We start from the raw sequence: 23,030 nt of genomic DNA, 5'->3' as shown, positions 1-23,030 counted from the left end.
CTAAGAATTACTGAAAATTCCAGTGTTCTACGTGCCAGTTTGCAGTGGCCCATGGTAACCACATGAGGGCCCTCCAATACCCTAACCCGAAACATAAATTCTTGATTTAACTTTTTCTTCAGCAGTTTAAACACAAGGAATGTTTCAGGTTGAGTTAGTTTTCTTCTCCTTAGATGAGGCTTATGCTTTGAGTGTTTATCATTGCTTAATGTACATTGTTTCTAACTATTCCCTGCAGACAAATAGAATTAAGATTCCTCTGCAGCATACCTTTCATGTCTAAGTACATAACACATTTTCAATATTATATTGTAAATCAAATATTTTTGTGGTCTTTCTTAAAAGAAAAAAATTATGAATGCAATAAATAACTGGACTTGATTCATCAAAATTGTGCTCTTGGAATTTCCCCTCATGATTTAAATGCCTTCTGTAATGCATCATGTGTTTGCTGGTTGTAAGTGCAGGCACAGAAGAATTATACATGAGAAGCTCATATAAAAATGATATATAAATCTATTGCAGGATGAGGTATGCACAAAAATATTTATGTTTTATGAGTAGCTTATAAATCTCTACCTCGCTGTCATATAAACCATTAGTGGTGAGCTGGAAGACTCTGAGAGCATTCATTTTGAAACCAGAACAGACCTCCCACCTTTGGACCTTGTGTGCCATGTGTAGCATAATTGTCTTATCACATGTCCTGTGCACTTTAGCCATTATCTTACTGTGACTGTAAGATGAAGCTGGCTGTTGGGTCAAATTAGGACTTTTTTCATGGGGAAATACACATAAAATTAATAGTTACACTTAACATTTCCTTTCAACCCCTCTATTTCTGAACTTGAATTATTTTCATGGTCTGGTAGTAGCCTGCTGTGGGAAAGAGGCCCTAAGGGGTATGTGAAAATTTGAATGAAGATTTCTCTTCCTATTGGTAGAAACTGAGCAGTAGACTCGAAATAGCACCATGGAACTCTGCATTCAGCCACAGTGTTGTTGAACCTTTGCCGGGAAGGCGCTTTCTGATGAAGTAGTTGGAGTCCTGTGCATCTTGATGTGCTACCCATACTTACCAGAGGAATTACCTCCTGCTTTATGGTCTGGTTTCAAGAAGTGAGGTCTTAGAGAAGACTTTTGTCTGTTCAGGGAAATGAGACATGTGGCAATATGTTGACAGGAGGGAAATGATATATATTGGTGTATTGAAATGGTACATTCTCTGACTGATAGACAATAGTTAATTAATGATGAAATCTCCACAGAGTGACTGATTCCATTTCTCAGAGACAATAACTCGGGAGAAACCTAGTGAGAAAGTGTACACAAGTCTTTCCAGCCACTATTCTGTAAACTCATTCAGCAAGAATTCCAATTAATAGAAATATTGGTATGTCTTTCATTCAACAAATTCATGGCAAACATGAACTATAGTGTAGAAACATGGTGGTTGGCATCATGAGGAATACAAATAATTAACATTTGTTGTTTGTGTTCTTTATTAGGAGAGAAAATATAAAATAATAATAAAAATGAATAAAAAACTTTATAAAGCTTTTTTTTAGTAGTTGGGAAAGAAAACTGTACTGTAATGACCTCTTTAGATAATTGTGGATATTTTTCATTTTGAAATTTCTTTCCAGCTTTTTTGAGGTATAACTGACAAATAATATAAGCTGTTAATAATGGTAACTGCTTTGGAAATCTACACCAAATCCTGTGGGAACTCAGAGAAGGTTGCATTTAACTTCAGCTTGAAGGGAAGGGAAGGCTTCATCGAGGAGGGGCTGTTTGACCTACACTTTGAAGCATGAGTGAGAACATTCTTGAAGGATAAGCAAACAGTGGAGGGTGGAGAGGTTGTTTCTAGGGTGAGGACCTTCAGAAAAATCCTCAACAAATATTGAACCAAAGCAGTATGATAAAATGGTTGTGAAGGTTCCAGTGGGTGGAAGAAGAAGCTTCATTTCACAAGTACTAGGTTATAAATCCAATATGTTATTTTGCCTCTTGTTCTTTTATTCTATTACTCTACTGTTCTATTAATGTCTTAAAAGACTTCTATAATATGGGGAACATGCTAGAGTGTTCTGGCAATAATGCAAATGGGTATTTTTTTGTTATCTACTTGAATGTATGACTTTCTAAATCTGTAGCAGGTACAATAAATAATTCAGGTTAGGGCAATCCTATTTAGCTTCTCCACACCTGCCACTATTAGCTCCCTGGTGTGGGAGGCTCAAACCTGAAAGAGCTGTTATGCCAGCTGCTCTAATAGGCTGCTAAGGAGATGATACACTAACTCGGAACCCCATAGGAAGAGTGCTGCTCTTGGTTTCCTCCTCTGCTGAGACAGGGAATTCCCTGGTCTGCTTTAGCCAAAAGAAGGAATATCCTGGCACTTTCCCAATACACTTTGTACCTCCCAGTTCTGCCCTTTGATTGTATTGTTGCAGGTTTGTGTTCTGTCAATGCAGGAGTTATTCCTGATCAATGAGTCTGCTATTTAACTGCCATAGCCCCAGTAATTACAAGCATATTGAACTACTTCTGTGCCACTTGGAAATACTCACTACCTACAAAGAACAAATAAAATAAAAATACTCACTGCCCCAACTCCTTTCAAGGATGTGGATACCTCAACTTTTCTCCCCTTCAGCCACTAGAGCAGGTCTTTTGAAGACCAAGAATCCCAAGTCTGCTATGAGTTCTGATTGGCTGGTACTTTGCCATGTTTGTTGTTAAATTTTTTGAACGAATTGGTTCGGTATGCTGATACAAAGTCCTCTAGCTCCTGATGCAGAACATAAATGATGCTTGTGTTTGCAGGTAGGAGAAGATTCTCGGCACGCGGGACCGCCGGTTCTCCCCAGGCCGTCCAGCACATTCAATACAGTCAGTAGGCCACAGTACCAGGACATGGTTCCAGTGGGTATGTCACCCCTTTCCAGAAATCCCTCTGTGCTTTCATGTCGTTGTGGACCGTGCGTGTTACGCTCACAGCTCCCCGTGTCAGCCTGCTGCTTTCCGCCTTGTGTTCAGAAACTGCTGCGTTAAGAAATTTATAACAAAAACAGAGACTTGAGTCTCAAATGGCTTTTGTCTTATAAAAACCTATAGAATGAGCTTTTTTAAAAATACTACTCTACACTTTCTAAGTAGGAGTCTTAGGTTGTCGAAGTTAAGGCAAAATAATTTATTAAGGTAATATATTTTGCAATCGTAAACTAAGCATGTGGGCAAGCATACACTTAGGGTATATTTAAGGCTTGAGACAGAATTTGCATGATGTGTTAATCTGTAGTCACCTCGCAAAGTAATCAAGCAAAGATAGCACATTCTTAAGGGGTTTTTGTAGCAAATAAGAGGCAGCAAGAACCTTCAAAATAGTAAACTAAAAATAAAAGAATGTGGGCATATAGGCCTAAAAAACAACTTGAGTGTTAAAATGATGACATTAAAATAGATCCATGGTTTTCAAACCTGGGCCCCTAAGGCAGGTAGAGTGGATAGACCAAGGGAAGGTCTTATAGGCTCCCTTTTCCAACATCATAAATTAGAGCAGTTCTCCATTGTCTATTTCTATTTTAAAATTTTTACTTTAAAACAAACAAACAAACAAAAAACCGACTATGTGGTGAAATGCAGTGTAATGCCAATGAGCTAAAGCTATTTGACAACCACTGGATAAGAAGAAATCTATGGTGGAGTGTAACAGTCTATGTTTAATTAGGTCATTACTTTTATGATACTAAATATCACACATAGAATTTTAAGGTGCTATGAAAAATTGTTGCTGAAAAAGTTATGTGGTTTCTAATCTTGGATGGAACATAAAAACCAATAAATTATAAAAAGACCTTTTAGTTCATATATAATGAAATGTATATTTAGAAACATTTTGAGTTGACACTGGGATTACATTTTAGCAGATAGCATTTAAAATTTTTTTATTTATACTCCAATAAAATTTATATGTATGGGCAGCATAATGCAACATAAAATTTCAGATGGCAGATGTCTAAGAATTATACTTCTTTTATTTAATCATTTGTTAGTTTTTCTAAAAACGTGTTCATCTTAATCATATGTATAAACACAAAAGTGTTGACTTGGCCAAGGAACTCCTACATTTGAGAATCCACTCTGTTCTATGAATTTAAGTATATTTATGCCTTTTTCTCATTCTTAATAATCTAATTGAGCTGAATTATCTTAAGTAAACAAATTCATTTTCTTGACAAAATAGGTTATTAACAGAGCACTTAACCTATTTTAATTAATTGTTTTTAAATTTCTTTAGCTGGCCCTGATTTGGAACGTAAATTTTTTAAGCATGTTGTGTTCATAGGTGATGATGATTGTGTTGTAGCTGTTCGTATAATTGTTTTTGTAAAGAGCAATTTGTGGCTTAATTTATTTTCACATAGATTTTTGGGAATGATTTGTCCTTTGCATTTTGATTGTAGCTGTTTACATCTTTTGTATTTGGGGAATTCTGGTTCTGCCCTTTTGCCTCTCTGACTGGCTAATATTTAACCAGAAAATGATTTTCCATTTATGACTGTTGTCATTTCTGTGAGGTTGAATTTGGTAAGCTTAAAATGATCATTATCTAGAATCTTGGTGAACTAATATTGTCATTTGAAAATAAATATGGTTCATATTAAGTTTAATAAGAGTCGAAGTGAGTTTAACAGGAATACTTAAGTAAGCCACACACATCAGATATAAGACATGCTCACATAACAGGTTGGACTCACACTGGAATGCCAGTCTGTGTGATAGAAGTGACAATGGGAATATTAACTGTAAAGATAGTTTGGTTTTATGTATATAAAACCAATGATAAATTTTTTTTAAAAAATCGTTGTCTTTTCTGAATTTTTTTCAGCTTATAATGACAAGATTGTTGCATTTCTGCGTCAGCCCAACATCTTTGAAATTCTACAGGAGCGTCAACCTGATCTTACCAGGAATCACTCACTCAGGTAACCATAATCTTGGTATTGGTTCAAGTTGTATAAGCCCCAACCATTAAATCTTGCTAATATTCGGAAAGTCACTCTTTCTGTCATTCTTTACAAAGGAATCTTCTAGGTTATCAACATGCGTTCACTGCAGTTCTGGCATCTATAAAGTATAAAAGTTGAATGAGATTAACTAAACACATGTAGAGCTCTCTTTAAAGAAAAAGCATGAGAAACAAAGAAAAATTAATAGCCAAGAATCACCCTAGATATCCAGGTTATTAAAAAAAAAAAAAAAAAAAAAAAAAAAAAAACTAACCTTCTCTAGTGTAGCTTGAGTAAACAAAATAATTGAATTGAGATTTGTAGAGTCTTAGGCTTGGTATTCACATTTTTCCATAGTAAAGACACAACGGAACCCAAGAAGGGAGTCCGATTCTTTGTGCTGTCCAGCATTCCCCCTGCATGAACCCTCTCTTCTAAATAGCTCTTTAGCCCTTCCAGCCTAGTTTGACTTTCCTGAATACATGCTGTTCTCTTCCTGGCAAGTTTTTCTCTTCTCAGTTTGGCAAGAAAGATCTCTTTTTCAAAGCCCAGGACAAGTTCTTCCTTGAAACATTTCAGCTCTTCTGTGGAGTCCCAGTCTCATGATCTAGTCTAGTATTTCTCAATCTCAGTGGAGATAGAAAAGGGGGAATTTAATATTACATAACCCAAGGCCCTACATGTCACCTTTACAGACACTAATTTGGTGATTTATCATGTGAGGTACCATTTTTTTTTAATGTACTCTTTTGGCTATTTGACTTCTGTGCTTTAATTTTGATTTTTGAAGTTCTTAAAACCTTATTTTCCAATTAGATTATAAGATCCTTGCAAAGAGAGAATCTTATGAGACTCATTATTTTTCCTTCTTACAACTCAGACATCTAGAATAGCACTTGGCATAGTATATTTGTTAATTTGAAAATAAATTATCAGATATTCTCAGTTTCTCCTGTCTTTTAAAATTGTCTTTACTTTTAAGGTTCTAAAGGCTAATACTATGTAACACTTCAAGTGTGACATTACAAATGTTGCTTATATGGAAAATTCACTTCCACATGATTCACATTAAACTTAAGATTTAGTCCTTTCCCCAACATGAGCATGCTGTTCTCAATCACAAAAAAAGATATCAAAATTATACAAGTGTGGATTTGGTATGTTTGTTTATTATGGCATCTACTCAGTAATCCATGGTCTAGAGAATGGTGCTTTAGATATTTTAGCTAATAAAATTGCAGAAATGAGTTCCTCCACGGTCTAATTAAAGATCTGAGTGATTCTGGACTTCAAATCAAAGCAAAGAGATAAGCTGAATTCCTCCTATTTTGCTAGCCAAAAGATAAAGAAAACTATTTTCTCTAATTTCTACCACCTCCATCCACAGCACGTGTCTATACAGTCATGCTTACACACACACACACACACACACACAGATCTAGATCATGTTTCTTCCTCTGGAACCCCAATACCCACATAAGAGAAGGAGAAGGAGGAAACGCAAATTTTCCACTTTTTCTTTGCACTTCACATTAGTATGTTAAATAATTAATGTATCTTTAAATCTCCATGGGAGAGATTAGATGATTTAAGCTACCCGAACACCTGAACAGAGCATTTAACTTTATTATTATTTTTTAATGACTTGACAGATCTTAACAGACCCCAATAGAAAGGAAAGCTGCAGGTTCCAAATGGCAATTTCCAGTTTTATTTTTATTTTCTTTTTACTTTTTTAGTCTTAAGTCTTTAATCTTCTGAAGAGTGCTGAAGATTTTATATTTGAGTAAAACCTGGGATTCTCAGTTAAGCATAATCTTTCTTCTAACATATATCTCGCATGGTAATCCCTTACTAAGAAATCATCTGATAGGCCTTGGAATATGTTTCTGTCTATTTACCCTTATTAAATATGACCATGGAAAGCAAATGTAGTCAGAACAAGTAGAAGGAAACAGGAACTTATATCAATGAACTAATGTGTGTGTCACATCGTACTTTCATTTTCTGAAAAGTTTTTGATAGTTTATTATCATAATGACATAAAGGGGAAGTTTGTATACATGAGAGAACATTCTGTTTCATGTAGTTAAAAACTGCATTGTAAGGAGCATTCCCATAAGTGGCAGGAATGGAACACAGCTGGAGTTTAATCTCATTTTTCAATGATATTTTTAATAACAGATTGTATTAACTTTCTGTCACTATAACAAAATACCTGAGGTGATTAACTAATAAAGACAAGAAGTTTATTTTTGTTCATGGTTTTAGAGTCTCAGTCCATAATCAGGAAGACCTTTTTTCTTAAGCCTATGGTGGGAATGCCAGATGGCAGTGGTGGGCAGCATATATTGGAACAAAACTCCTCACCTCTGGTCAGGAATTAAAAGAAAGAGGAAGAGGCCAGAGTCCCACAGTGCCCTTCTGGTGTTCAACCCCAGTGGACTAAAGACCTCCAATAAGGTACCTCCTCCTACAGGACCACAGTACCTCTCAATAGCACCTTCCTGAAGACCAATCCTTTAACACACAGTCCTTTGATGGACATTCAAACTGTAGCATAAATTTACGTGTGGAATAGAATCACTGGGTAATCTATATCTCGCATGTGCCTGTGGATCACGTCTCTTGCCTTAAGCAAGGATACCAACACCGGCAGGGTTTTCGATGCATATCCACTTCAAAGAAATAAACCTTCATATTCTGTCCATAAAATAATGAGGAAATAAGGGGCAGCCTTGGAGATTGAAATAGGCATGCCTTCTTATTTTGTAGTTTGCTTCCTTTGTGTGTGATTCTCCCTAAACCAGAAAACAGCACGCTATTTGTTAGTTTCTATTCATACATAGCTTCCTCCTCCTCGAGACTCCACTTGGGTGTCTTTTCCTGGAGTGGCTGTGGGTTTCCATGCAATAGAATATGGCTTTTACTTTCTACTGCTGTATTGAAATCACTCCTCATGCAAATGTGAATGGCACCAAGTTGTTGTTCCTTTGCACCCTGCTTTTTCCCCTTAAGTTTGAAAGAGGTTTATTTCCTCAGTTAGAAAACTCAGCATCCAGATTTGCTACCATCTGTCAAATGGGAAATGTACCCCTTGGACTGTTATATCCTACTATTGGTTCTCACTGCAAGACAGTAATCCTATCAATATACTTGTATGCTATGTCATGAAAACAAGAAATAAAGTAAAAAGTTCTATATTGTATCCAAATAAAATACATTCATTAAAAAAACTTTTAATACTCTTTTATCAGCGAATATTATGCAGTAGAATTTTTAGTTTTGGTGTTTGTACAATGTTCTGTTACAATAAAGAATCTAAATGTCACAAAACCCTAAGTTAAGAGTTGAGAAGTTCCTATCTTAATGTGATTATTAGATCTAGCCACTAAATCTACTTCCTGCCGGTCTTGCTATCCCTAGAAATCACTGATAATTATTTTGGGCACCAGGCTGATTCCTCTTTGAGCACTTCCTATAGAAATTCCCTTGCCACAAGAATGTGATCTGTGCTGGGCTTGATGTCATATGCCTGTAATCCCAGCAGTTTCAGAGGCTGAGGCAGGAGAATTACAAGTTCACAGCCAACCTCAGCAACTTAGTGAAGCCCTAAGCAACTCTGTGAGACCCTGTTTCAAAATTTTAAAAAATGAAAAGGGCGGGGCTGTAGCTCAGCGTTAAGTGCCACTGAATTTAATCCCTGGTACAAAAAAAAAAAAAAGAATGTGATCTATGATACTTTTGTTCATTCTGGGTAAATCAGGCCATTTCATATCTTAAACTATTAGTAAATCAGAAAATTGGAATTCCAAAAAGTCCTGAGCCAGAAAAGGAAAATGTATTTGTGTCTCTGGATTCCCTAGTCTGGAACTAAACTCGGTTTAATTGGAGCAGAACTGATCTCTATATTCCCATCGTTCTACTTTTAGAGCCCTGAAGATTTGTTATAGCTTAATTTTACTCTGTTTTTTTTTCCCCATTTTGAAATTATTAAACAATACAGAATCTTATGGAATTAAAAAGATAAGGTTTCCCAAAACTAATTTATATAAAACAAACCCCAGTTTTCAAAACATCTAACCCATTTCTCAAGTAGAGAAATTATAGCCAGTGATTTTTTTTCTACATTTACAATTGGGCTGGAAATATTAATCTCGGTTAACATCTGAACGCTTTGTTCTAAGCAGCATGAATTTATCTCGGCTGGTCCTGATGTGTTTTCTTGCTGGGACCTGCCTAGCTCTGTCTCTGAGTTCTCTAATTTGTTTACTGCTCACTGAGGTGTCTGGACCAACATGGCAATCCTCTATTTTTATTGTACTAAATCTAAATAGTAGAAATCTAGAATGGAACTATTGTTTTCCTAAGCTATGCACCATTTGCTTAGGGATAATTATTACATTTTTACAACACCCAATTAAAATAACTTAGAAACACCACATAGTAATGACTATTGTGAAGTCCTGCTAGAAGTCTCTCGCTGGAGACCAGCAGTTCTGGCTCTTAGAAAGTGGCGAGGTATTGACCTTAAGAGTTCAGATTTAGGGGTTAGACAGTCCTAGGTTGAAATTCTGGCTCTGCAGTTTGCTCATCATTCAAAGGTGACATTGTATGAGGCATTTAACAACCCCCTAAGTTGTTACCCTAAAAATGGGGATGGGGATTTCTAACCTGCAATGTTCTTTTGAAGATTAAATGAGATAATTAATACTTGGTATTCGTTGGTATTCATAGCACATGGTACTATGTAAGCACAATAAACCTATAATAAATTGAAATTAATATATTAGTAGTCTGTGTTTCACTTTTTGATTGTATCACAAGGACTCAATTTAAAGTACTCTGCCATTGAACTTTCTCTAATTTGCAAAACCACTAGCCTTGAGACTGAGCATACCTATAAATGGAACTATGTGTTTCTGTGCGTACAATTGAAATGCACCTACGAACCTCCTTAGTTCTGTGATTAACATTTGTGTAGGTGACTTTCTAGTTCTATTTTCACAGTTTCATATAAGGAGCTTTTCTCTAAAATCTTTTATACATATACAATGAAACTAGCCTTGATTGCTCTGTACTTTGAGGGCTCAACAAGAATCAGAAGAAATTACTGAGGACCAAGTATATCACAATATCAGTAACATAACAGTTCAAAGCCAACTAAAGGTGTGTTAAAATATTTTCATAAGCAGCTCATTATCATGGAGGTCTAGTGAGAGGTTTGGGAATTTATTTCCTAAGTCAGTAAGAAACAGATTCGTAGAACCAATCACCTATTTTATGACTTCTGTAAAAATAATAACTCTACCCATGTTTAATTTAAATGGATATGCTAATTTATAGATGTGTCCAGGCTTTTGACATATACACATTCTAATTTTTATTTTCTGTACATGGAATCTCATGACTCTTAATTTTAAAACAATTATACAATTACCTAAGATAAAAAAAGACCCAAGACAAGGGCTGAAGTTGTGGTTCACTGGTAGTGCACTTGCCTAGCACACATGAGGTCCTGGGTTTAATCCTCAGCATCATGTAAAAATAAAATAAAGGTATTGTATTCACCTACAACTAAATATATATATATAGAAAAAATTGATTTAAAAAAAAACCCAAAATGAGAACTCTATTAGCCAAAATTAGTTTAGGTTTTTTTTTTTTTTTTTTTAGGGTATCATAACCAGATATTTATTAAATTGTTTTCCTATAAATATAGTTTCCTCATTTAACCTTGAAAGATTCCTCAAATTACAAATACGTTCACCCACTAGATAATTCTCCAAAACATTGTGTTTCCTTTCTTTAAATGGTTCACTTAGGGATTTTCAAAACTGTTTCCTTAAACTAGGAATGACCGTATTTCAGATATATGTTTCACTGTGAATTTTTGCTATATTCTGTTGCATTTATCAAGAAAATAGTTCAGTAAAATGTCTTCCTTCAGTAGCCCATCAGACATGAACCATCTGTGAATGAAAGCAAATATCAGTACTGAATTCAGCCTCAAAGCTTTTCCCAAATCCAAAAGAATAATAAATCCATTTCAAAATCATAGAGCATGTTTATCATTTTGTGATAGCACAAAATGGTTTCTAGTGATCACCCAGTTATTAGTGAATAAGAAGCATTTTTAATAAAATAAGTATCCTCTCTTTGTTAATAATGCATTTTGTCTATCAGTGAATTTAAATAGAAATGCTAATTATTGTCAGAAAAAAATTAACTTCAAATAACCATTGCTAAAATTAAAATTACCTTGTTTGATATACATTGTCCTGTATACAAATAGTTTTTTATTGATACATCCCATTGAATCATTTCCTCAGTGGGGAGAGAACGTTTTACTGAAGACAATCTTGTGGACCCATCAGGGAATCCTATCTGTCTGATGTTAATAATTTATAGTAGAAATAGTGTAATGGTAACATCTGCAGTTAAAATATTTCAGAGCGTCTTGTTGTTTTTCTACCCTATCCCTTGTTATATGTTTATATTCCAAATCATATGCCATGAAGTCAGGGTATACATCTTACTCATCTTTTTAATCCTTACAGGACCTCATAGCTTACATTGTATAGAATGGATGTTGATAAAAATATATTAAATCTATCAATTTCATAGACCATATATTTGGAACTTAGTGATAGCACCTGAAATTTTATCTTAAGAGATAAGTAGCTACATTTCCATTAGACAGGTTAACATAAAGATTCATCTTTTTATTATAATAATTTGCCTATTGTTGTATATTCTAGTGTGTCATTTTAGAGCTTAGAAAATAGCAACTTAGCAATTATTTTGATAATGGCTAGATTTCCCTTAGCATTTAGGATTATTCTCGAGGTTTCAGGTGAAATTTTGAATTATGTTCTCAATTTTTAAAATTACATTGGGATTTTGATTATAATTATATTTTATTTCTAAGTAATTTATATACCATTAAAATATGTACAGTTGTCTATTTTAAATTTCATATCTGTATCTTTTTTTAATGTATTTGGTTCTTTCATTTCTTGCAATAAAAATTTCATGTTCCCTTTATATAGGGAACTGGATTTTTCTGTTTAGGCTTTCCCAAAGTATTTTATGTCTTTGTTTCTGTTGTGGGTAGATTTTTTTGATCTTCTAAATTATAACTGCCAAAATATGAGAAACTACTAGTTATTGTGGACTGTTTTTCTGAAATTGGTACTTCACATTATTTTCCCTTTGCCAGGCATTTTATATCACTTTCGGAAAATACCGCTATCCTTACCTCTCTCTTTTCACGCTATTTAACTTGCTTGTCCATTCTGAGTGCTTCATAATAACCATTTTTTGTGGGATTTTTTTTTTTTGGTGTTTATTTAAAAAACAAAATTACATGGAGTTATAATATAACTTCAATTCCTGAATACATTTTTATTAAAATACTCGTTATCAAATTCATAATAAAATATTATAATTTGTAAGAAAATATTAGCCACTACTTATATATTCCTGTATATCCTAGATATTAATTCCTCAGAATAATGATAGGCTTAGGGTTTAAACTGTTAAAATGCCTTAAGAAAGATGTATTATAACCAGGTGCTTTTGTGCATAATAATGAAACTTTTTTTTTTTTTCTGGTACTGGGGATTAAATCCAGAGGCACACGATCACTGAGCTATATCCCCAGTATTTAGGAAAAAAAAAAAAATTCTTCTTAATTCTGAGACAGCATCTCCCTGTTTCCTAGGCTGACCTAGAACTTGTGATCCTTCTGCCTCAACTCCCAAGTAGCTGGGATTACAGGCATGTGCTGCTGCACCAGGCATAACAAGACTTCTTTTACAAAGTCCAAAATTGTTTTGCTTCACAGTAGATCCCCCCTTAAGGGTGGATGCATGAAACCACACATATAATGGAACCCTAGACACTGCATTTTTCATATATATTCATAACTATGGAAAAGTTTAATTGATAAATTAGGTACAGTAAGAAATTAACAATAGCCTTATAAAATAGAAAAATTACAACAATATGCTATAATAAAAGTTATTTAAAACTTATGAATGTTTTACTTCTGGAATTTTCCATATGTTTTCGGACTGTGGTTGGCCACAGGTAACTAAAACTATAGAAGGTGGAACCATGGCTAAGGGGGGACTGTTGTATATGGAATGAATTTTGCTTTATTGAGAATCACACTTCCCATCATCTTTTGAATTATGAGGCATATAAACCCTTCATATGGATTATCTCTGTGCTTTTCATAGCCCTGTTTCATGTTTTACAGCGAGGCCAGTGTCTTATCTACTATATATCATAGAAGAACTCAATAAATATTTGTGGAATGAACTGCATAATTAGAATGGCTTGCTTATAACAAACAGAAAAAAAGAGTGGGTCATCAGAAATCTAGCCTTACTGTTTATAATAGGTCATACTGTCTGTAGAGAAAAGAATAAACATGTATGAGGCCTGCCTAATAATATAATCAACAGTTAAAAATTTCTGAGAACTTACAATATAATAGGCTCTATGCTAAATATTTTATTTGCATTCTATAATTATGCTTATTTTATAATGGAAAAGCAAGCAAAAAGAGAAGTCATTCTTAGTTCTTAGCCTGGAGATAATTTATGTCAATTAATGACACATTTTGCTCCCAAACATATTGGCAATTCATTACACTTCTGTACCTCCATAAGAATCACAAGACCATGTGGACCTAAACCTCCAAATCTAACCTTTGTAATGGGAGGTGGAAAGAAAAGCTAACCTTTCTACTGCTTTGCTCCATCTGTAAAGTTAGACCATGCCCTGTGACTCTAATAGGAAGTAGGAACATCAGTGCTATTTTTCCTTTTTTTGTCATTATATCTTTGGGGAAGTCAAGGGTACTTCTCTAAAATTATCCTCAGGCAGTTTTAAAAACTTACGTACTGGTGACTGTGTTACTGAACTGTATCTGCAGGAACCCAAGTGTGCAGAGTCTGCAATCCAGAGAGTTTTGCGGTTTAGAGCTCTGCTGCTTCTGATTGTTTCTAAACACGTGCCCTCCTTTAACTTCACCAAAATGTTGGTTGGCTTCAGTGAGAATATTTTCTGTGGGAATTTTAGTCTTGAGACTTTGTTGTCCTCAAATGATCTTCTGCCAGAGTTGATCTTCTGGGGGTGATCCTGTGTGCTGGAGGAAGTGGTTGTGAAGGCCTAAACACTGTGATTCTGAGACACACTAACTGGCAAATTTTTCCTGAACTTGTCACTACACAGCTTAGCATTTTGACTCAATAACCGTGGGTTTTCCTACTAAGAGATTACCTCTTTTTAAAAAATAAAAAAATAAATTGCCTCCTTACCTGTCTTTGCAGTTTCCCCAATGGATTCTGGTTTTGTAAACAATCTGACATCAGCTTTCTGATTCTTTTTGTTTGTTTGTTTGTTTGTTTCCTGCCACAGCAAAACATGATAACAAGATCGTTTATTCCAAACACAAGTGGATTGTTGGAAACCAAATATGTTGCTTTGGTATTAACTGCTCGTTTGCTTGTTTTGCATCTTATGGAGAACTCATTGTGTGCATAACACGGTCTTAGGTACCTGGGGAGCACAAAGATGGAGGAGGAGGGGCTTTTGCCAATAAACTCAAATTTCTAAAGGAACTTATGATCTTCATTATAAACCACTAAGAATGAATAGAATTTCTTCCTGCCACAGAGTCCCTAATTCTACATATTAACAAAATAAACTTGAACAAATAAATGTATTTAAGTAATATTCAGACATCTCCCTAATCACTGTCAGATGTATTTTTAGCAATATTTCTCAAACCAATTAGGCAGATTTCAAACACTGAGTGGACTCAGAAATTCATAGGAGTCAAATCAGTTATTTTCCATCTAAAAGGAAAATAAATGTTGTAGAACTATCAAGTAGACTTTCCCTAGTTTATTTTAAAAGAAATTTAAATGTGTTCAAATGTAAATTATGGGCAAATTTCTTATGCTTACCGTTTTTATAGACTATAAACCAAAAGATAAATTAAGTAAAAGCTAAGAAAATTAGTAACATTTGAATAAATACATAATGTGAGAGGATATTTTTCTTCCAGAAGCCAAATCACCAGTGTTGAGGTCATGGTCAGTGGAAGGATACATCAGTGCTTTTTGTGTTGATTGTGTTTGACTTGATTCTTCTGGTTTAGCTTCTACTAGTCTTTCACATGTAGCCTTAGCATTATCACAATAATCATTTTTCCTTCTCAACAAAATATATGTTTATATGTACTGATTCATTGTTCTATTAAGCCAATTTATTTAACTATATATCCCCAGATAAAATATTGAAGAAAAAATATGTCACTGACTGCACCCTAGGATGAGTAGATTGATTCTACCACCCACCACTTTTCTATTTGCAAACTACTGTAAAGCTTTGTTCTTAGAATAAGCCGTGACATCTTTGATGCATTATTTAGCATAAATGCATAATTTACTTTTTAAAATCCATCTCCTCTATTTTCTCTCTAGCCCATGGCAACTTGCATGACTTAGCCTCACTTGATCATTTTTTCTGATGCAAATTAATACTGCAAAAAAAAAGTTTTGTCTTTGTAATTGATAAGAGAATTGTGCATGGGCAGCAAACTGTGGTCATATTTAACAAGGCCCTGCTGACCTAAGGGGCAGCCAGTTCAGCTCACCAGCACTTTAAAAGTTCAGCTCTGATTGCTTGGCACCCAGTGCCTTGTAACTGCAGACTTGGAACTGTAGACATTCAGTCATGAATGTCATCCTTATTATCTCAAATATGCTTCTATCATTTTAGCCAATTTGATCACCAAGGTGAAAATACAAAATTTAAAAATTCTTGCAAAACTCAAGATCATGTCTACAGATTTCTAGTAGACAAAGACACCAGTTTGAGAAACACTAGTCTAGAATATTAGGCAAATATCTGATACCCAAGAAACAGTTCCTTTTTCATTCTCAGAAAAGAGGTGACATTTCTGAGATATCTGTTGACTTCTCTCTAGTTGAACCTGGATATGCTCTTGACCAGAGTTAACTAATACCTTCTGTGTTTCTACATATAAGGACTTTATAAAGGACTGTCTAGGCTAGGTACAGGTATAAGGCCTCAACAGAGTTCCATTAAGTGAACAGAACAGTTGGCATAATTTCACACACTGCCAGAACTGAGGCTGACTTCTTCTCTTCTGCTGCACCATAAGCTCCTTGACAGAGGCTCTGTCCTACTCCCTTTGGGATCCTCATTGTGTGGAACCATACCTGGCAAATAGTAGGTGCTCTGGAAATGTTTGCTGTAAGAACACATGAAAATTCAGACAAGAAAGGACTTAGTACATCAGCTGACACGTTCCAGGGTCTATTCCTGGAAGCATGTGACCCACAGTTTGTCATTGTGGGTCAGATTAGCTGGCCTGCTAGGAAACTAGTCTCTGCCTGTCTCTGGTATGTTCTTGCCTGAAAAATCAGACTACTTGCCCACTGCCTAGTGGTTAATATCTTGAAAGTGATGAAATGTTTCCCAATTGGCATACTTCCTCTGTGCCTTCCCCCTTTCCTATTCCCCATCTTATCATCCCCATGACTCAGACAAGCTGTACTGGTTTTCTTATTCACAGGAAACTTATAGGCCCCAGTCCAGAACATGGGCTCTTTTTCATCACTCAACACCATTCGCACAGCTCCTGTTAAGTGAGGATGAATGCTCAGGCTGTTTGGTTTTGGGTTTTGTTCTATTTGTCTGACTCATTGTGATGATAGGCCAAGCAGATAAACTCTGCATTTATTGGAGATAACTTTTGATTCTTTAAGATCAAAGCATATTGTATTGACCCTTATACAAGTACTGCTTTGGTTAAGTAATTATTCATTTTTCTCCAAGATAATTATTTTTCTAACTTAGCCTTTTTGAGTCAGTATTTAGATTTCTTATCAGAAAACCATTTGCCAGATAATGAGCATAGATTTCCATCCTGTGCTCCAGACCACTTGAGGGAAAATGTCCTTCCTGGTTCAAACCTTCATGCTAAAGTAACTTCAACTGGGAGGCTGCACTTCTAAGCAGTTTTTTTCTTTCTTTTTCATACCAGGGATTAAACCCAAGAACGTTTAGCCATTGTGCCATATCCCCAGTCCTTTAAAAAATTTTTTGCTAAGTTGCTTAGGGTCTCACTAAATTGTTGAGGCTGTCTTTGAACTTGTGATCCTCCTGTTTCAGCCCTCTGAGCCCCTGGGATTATAGGCATGTACCAATATGCCTGATATCAGCAGTTTCTTTATGTACCTCTCTACCACTCATTTGTTTTTATTTTTATTTATATTTATTTTTAAAAATTTGTTCTAATTCATTATACATGACAGTAGAATGCATTTTGACACATTGTATACAATTGGAGTACAACTTTTCATTTTTCTGGCTGTACCTGGAGCGGTCACACTGTAGTGTAATTATACATGTATATAGGGTAATAATGTCCTTCTCATTATACTGACCTTTCCATCTCCACACTCCCTCCCCTTCCCTCACTCCACTCTGCACAATCCAAAGTTCCTTCATTCTTCTCTAACCTTCCTCCCACCATTATGGATCAGCATCCACTTATGAGAGAAAACATTCAGCCTTTGGTTTTTTGGGTTGGCTTATTTCACTTAGCATGATACTCTCTAGTTCCATCCATTTGCCTGCAAATGCCATCATTTCATTATTCTTTAATGCTGAGTAATATTCCATTGTGTATATGTTCCATATTTTCTTTATTCATTCATCTGTTGAAGGGCATCTAGGTTGGTTCCATAATTTAGCTATTGTGAATTTAGCTGCTCTAAACATTGATGTGACTCTGTCATTGTAGTATGCTGATTTTAAGTACTTTGGGCATATATTGAGGAGTGGGCAGCTGGGTCAAATGGTGGTTCCATTCCAAGTTTTCTAAAGAATCTTCATACTGCTTTCCAGAGTGGTTGCACCAATTTGCAGTCTTACCAGCAATGTGTGAGTGTACCTTTTTCCCCACATCCTCTCTAACACTTATTATTTCTTGTATTCTTGATAATTGCCATTCTGACTGGAGTGAGATGAAGTCTTAGATTAGTTTTGATTTGCATTTCTCTAATTGCTAGAGATGATGAACATTTTTCTTATGTTTTTTGATCGATTATATTTCTTCTGTGAAGTGTCTATTCAGTTCCTTAGCCCATTTATTGATTGCATTATTTGGGAGGGAGGTTTGTGTTAAGTCTTTTGAGTCCTGGAGACTTGTACCACTTATTTCTTCTGAGTCATAAAAAAAGGTAATTACTGACAATAAGAAATAAAGACAGAAAAGAAAACTTGGTAATACTAAAGATTAGATGCTTTATATATTAACATATTATGTAAAATGGTTCTAGTTAGAAGAAACAAAGAACTGAGCTCTAGATCACACCTCATAATTTGTGTGGCTAAGGGCAAATCAGTTTTGATGTATTGGGAAATTTTTCATCTGAATAATTAATCCTTGCTGTCTACCTCATTTTTTCAAGTCTATGGGCAATCTTAAGAAAATTTGGAACTTGGAGACCTAAAATGCATTGGAACTTTATGAAAATATCAAGTAGAAAAATAAGATGCTCTATAGCTAAAGACTAAATCTAAATAAATACTTATATCAGAGGCTGACTTTTCATTTTGTAGTACGGTAATCAAAGTAGATTGTCTTGACCTTAGTGCTCAGAGTAAAACTGCGTATTTTGTTGACCTCTCTGTTCCAATCAAATGTGATGGTTTCAGTGTCATAAGTTTATGATTTTATGTTTTCCCCATCTTACAAAAATGAACATGGTATGCTTTGAAATAGCATTAGGTGAATGAGGGAAAGCAAGTAGGAGATTTTTTAAAATTAAAATTGCATTCCTATACCAAGTTTAAAACAGTATGAAGATAATTCATGAAACAAAAAATCTGGTGCTGTCACATGTATCCATAATAAAACGGTGCTTGAAATAACTCACACCATTGGGTTCAATGTGTACAGGTATATTACGTGTTTGCCCAAATATGGAAAAAAATCCGTTTTATCAACTCTAGTAACTAAGAGTGTTTCAGTTTTTCACTGATTTAAACAAGTCATATACTTTTTTTTTTTCTCTTTTGTGGTGCTGGGGATTGAACCCAGGGCCTTGTGCATGCAAGGCAGGAACTCTGCCCACTAAGCTATATCCCCAGCCCACCATATGCTTTTATTTTGAAGTTATAATGCATAGATTCTAGTCTATTCTATTCTAGGTAGCAATGAGCTCATAACTCTTAACTTGAAGGTCTACCCTCCAAAGAATGGATGAATGTCCCTATACAATCACTTTTGGGGATATCAGGAGGTGAACGTGAATGGTTACTTATAGAAGAGCAGTGGATCAGCCTGAAACTATTGCTTAGATTCACACTCACAATGGCCTTCACTCACAGTGGGGCTGGATGGCACTACTGTCTTTAGCCATCCTTAATCAGCAAAATGTTCAAAGCAACAGCATAATATCACCCCCCACCTCACAACCACTGTTAAAACTGGGAGATGTAGATGTTCCCAATGTCCTTCTTGGGGTGTGCATTCGTAGGTGATTGCACAGTAGCTGCCATATAATAGGTACCAAAATGTGCCATGACCATTATTTAAAAGTGTGCTTTATAGCTGTGTTATATTCCAAAAGCCTACCACATATATTCTGATCTGTCTTTTTATCTGAACAGGGAGAAGATCCAATTTATCCGAACCGAAGGGACCCCAGGATTGGTGCGCCTTTCTAGTGATGCAGACCTTGTTATGTTGCTAAGGTATGTAACACAGTAAAGTAGAAAGTCTTCTGATAGATGCTATGAAGCATTTTAGAAAATAATATATCAGTATTGGTGCCTAAACATGTCTTCTTTATCCTTAAAGACTTCAGGAAATACATGGAAGATTTAGGATTCTACTTTGCTGATAATTCATTTCAGACTGCATTTGTTATCACAGAGATCTGTTTAATTTTGTTTTTACTCTTCTGGAAAAAAAAGGATGTGGTATTGGAGAAGAGAAGGCTGAAGAGATGAATGAATACAATGTCCCAGTCAGAATGGAACAGAAGAGTAACCAAATAAGGTTTATATAGTTTACCTCCTCAGTGTAGGACAGAGGTCATCTTTATATTTTCTTTTCTTTTTTTTTTCTCAAAATGTGCTTTGTGTCCTTCTGCTGATTCAAGATATTGCTTGTTTATTTTGTGGTTTTTTGAGTTTAGGTTTGGGAAATCAGATCAGAAAGTAGAAATTTGGTCCCTGGCACTCACTGCCAACTTGATAGCCCTTCATGAAGTTGACCGGTTGTATTTTCTTTTGGATGGTTAGATTGGCTTTGGTTTTAAATTTTAGAGTAGTTCAGAAGGGAAACTGTGAAGTTTTCAAAAGACTTTCTCAGTTTTAATATCATCTCTCAAATATAGGCAAGCCAGAGTAAAATAATGGTCTATTCTACTTAGTGATTGGGAAACCCACCACAGAGGCCTCTGCAGAATTTAAGGGAATGTCATGCTGAACCACTCAGGAAGGGTTTTGTTTGTCCCTGAGTGCTCACAACCCATTCATGTTTTTCATGATGATCTTCACTCTGGCCAGTTCTAATTCTCCACTTGATGGTTACTGTATTTGTTGCCATATTTTGAACTGACCACTTGATTGTTGCCAAAAACTTATTTCCCTTGTATTGTTGCCCAAAAGTTGTTTGTGTGGTTGAAACATAATTCAAAAGGAAGTAATCACTTTCCACAGCCACTTCTCTTCACTTGACCTTGAACAACATCTGTAAAGAAGGTATCACTTCTCAGTCTAGGGGTGGCCTGGCCCCTCTTCTGTGGTAAACTGAGCTAGTTCTGAAAGCAGCATCTTGTGCTATGTGATCAGAAAGACTACTAGCCTGTTAACATTAGAGTACGATCTTTCAGTTTGGTGACAAAATAGTTAAGCTTTTGTTACAAAATTCTGGCTAGAATATGACTCTTTTGCTTCATTCTAGAAATCTATTTTTTTTTTTCATTTAAACCAAGAATTCTGCTTTTGGGATTAGTAAAAAATATAAAGCAAAAGTCATGAATATTCTTCAACTGATCTTAGTTAAATAATCTTTAGATGGTATAGACTTAAATATTTTATTATCCTATAGTTCGAATATTTGTACTTTGATAAATTCTGTAATTTGCATGAATTTCTATGTATGCGGTTGAATTCAACAGTGTCTGAAAACTCTTATAAAGAGCAAGGTCACATTGTTCCCTTTTTTTAGGAAAATACACAGGTTTTCTAAAGCTCATGGGTCTTTAGAAAGGTGTGAAAAATCCACCTCTATTTAGTAGTTCCATTATTGTTACATAAAAATGTTTTACTCTAGACCTTCATTTCATTTGAGTGACCAAATGCATTTATTATTTTAATAACAGTGCACAATGATACATGTGTTACATGTACCTGCTTATAGTTTAATGATTATTAAAAATGTGGGTGTTTCATTTTTATCCTTAGTTCTTTATTTTTTATACCACTTTGGTGCTGGATTTGCCTCAATCAGTGTCTATGAACTCAAGCAGAGTATTTATTGTATACATAGTGGAAGATTTTGTGTTGGTTTTTGTATTTTGTCTGTTTCTTATAAAGAAAAAACACTCCCAGAACAAATGTACTTAATTTTCAGTAAGCTACAGTATAAAGATAGTACAGCTCTATGACACTATTCAACTCAAAATCAGTCTGTGTATAGTTGCCTTCTAACATGGCTATTATAAAATACAAGAATTTTTAAATGACCTGTGGCATTTGTTATGATTATTCACTTCCCTGTATCCTTTCAATAACTCGTCATGTAAAATTTGTTTTTCTATCAGAGCTCATAAAGGAAAGGATTGATTAATTTAGCCATATAAAATTTCAAAATTTATATAATGACAGATATCACATATGAAGGCATAAGAAAAGGTATCAAACTGAAATAATAATATTTACAGCACTCAAAGAAATCATGAATAGATGAAGAATGCCCTCAGAACATTTTAAAAGAAGAAACCCAAAAGAAAAATGGGTAAAAGATATGAAAAGGCGTTTCATAGAAATTGAAGCATGCATAAATTCATGGAAAAATTCTTGTAATCATAAAATGCAATTTCAAGTAATGAGATACCATATCACCCTAGTAGACTTGTAAAACTCAAAAAGTCTGATAATACCAAATGAGACATAGGAATTCTTATATTATCTGGGTTTGGTGGGATTGTGGTTTCTTCCATCTCCTTGGAGTATACATTGACAATATCTTGTACAGTTGAAAAGCCATATGCATGTTTACTGAGATACTACTTTTAGATATATGCTATATTTACACTTAAGAAACTCCTCTATGAATATACAAGGTGACATATAGAGGATGTTCACTAAACCATCGTGAATAAAAGCATGTCCAAAGAGGTATGGAGGAACCAACTGATAAGTTTACAGAATGGCCTGCTATACAGCAGACAAAAGGAACGAACTAGATCCTTATACATCCACATAGACATCAGAATTAAAGCCACATTGGTGAATGAGAAAAAATTGAGAAAATGCTACATACTTACAGTTTATATAATTTTTTAACAATGCATGAGGCAGAATCATATATTATTCATTTATATAGATATGTTTCAAAATACAAGACTGTGGAAAAAAGATACCTTAAGTCATGGGGGTAGAGAACAAAGGGACCTCTGATGGGCTGGCTGGGTGAAAGGCAGACTCTCCTACTCTCCTACTCATTGTGGAAATGAGACTTCCCCCGCTCTTTGGTTAAAGTCTGCATTTTCTCTCTTATGTTCTCCAGCTTATTTGAAGAAGAGATCATGTCCTATGTGCCTCCACATGCCTTACTCCACCCCAGCTACTGTCAGTCCCCACGTGGCTCCCCTGTGTCCTCTCCTCAGAACTCACCAGGTGAGTCCACCTGCTGCTCGTAAGTGAATTCTCTGAGAAGTGTGT

At 35.1% G+C, this 23,030-nt stretch overlaps 1 protein-coding gene and 1 long non-coding RNA gene across 5 annotated transcripts in view; one reads left to right on the top strand and one right to left on the bottom strand.

Moving 5' to 3' along the window:
- The window catches only part of Hecw2 (HECT, C2 and WW domain containing E3 ubiquitin protein ligase 2), a 373,687-nt gene that overhangs the window by 297,397 nt on the left and 53,260 nt on the right, over positions 1–23,030 (top strand). For all 3 annotated transcript variants that reach the window (XM_047544667.1, XM_047544666.1, XM_047544668.1), the window contains 4 exons: positions 2,833–2,935; positions 4,898–4,994; positions 19,746–19,829; positions 22,876–22,985. In XM_047544667.1, coding sequence (XP_047400623.1) covers positions 2,833–2,935; positions 4,898–4,994; positions 19,746–19,829; positions 22,876–22,985 — 394 coding nt within the window. The remainder of the gene's footprint in view (positions 1–2,832; positions 2,936–4,897; positions 4,995–19,745; positions 19,830–22,875; positions 22,986–23,030) is intronic.
- LOC124979860 (uncharacterized) lies at positions 2,288–5,558 on the bottom strand. Of its 2 annotated transcripts, none has more exons than XR_007107700.1 (3): positions 5,293–5,558; positions 4,977–5,136; positions 2,288–3,051 (listed from the first exon to the last, which is right to left on the bottom strand). It is a non-coding gene; the product is annotated as an uncharacterized LOC124979860 (long non-coding RNA). The 2 variants fall into 2 exon arrangements; XR_007107701.1 differs by having other exon boundaries at positions 2,288–3,048.

Source organism: Sciurus carolinensis, chromosome 3, assembly GCF_902686445.1.
Source record: "Sciurus carolinensis chromosome 3, mSciCar1.2, whole genome shotgun sequence".
Lineage (NCBI taxonomy): Eukaryota > Metazoa > Chordata > Mammalia > Rodentia > Sciuridae > Sciurus > Sciurus carolinensis.
Note: the sequence above shows the minus strand (reverse complement) of the source record. Positions and strands in the feature narration are given on the sequence as shown.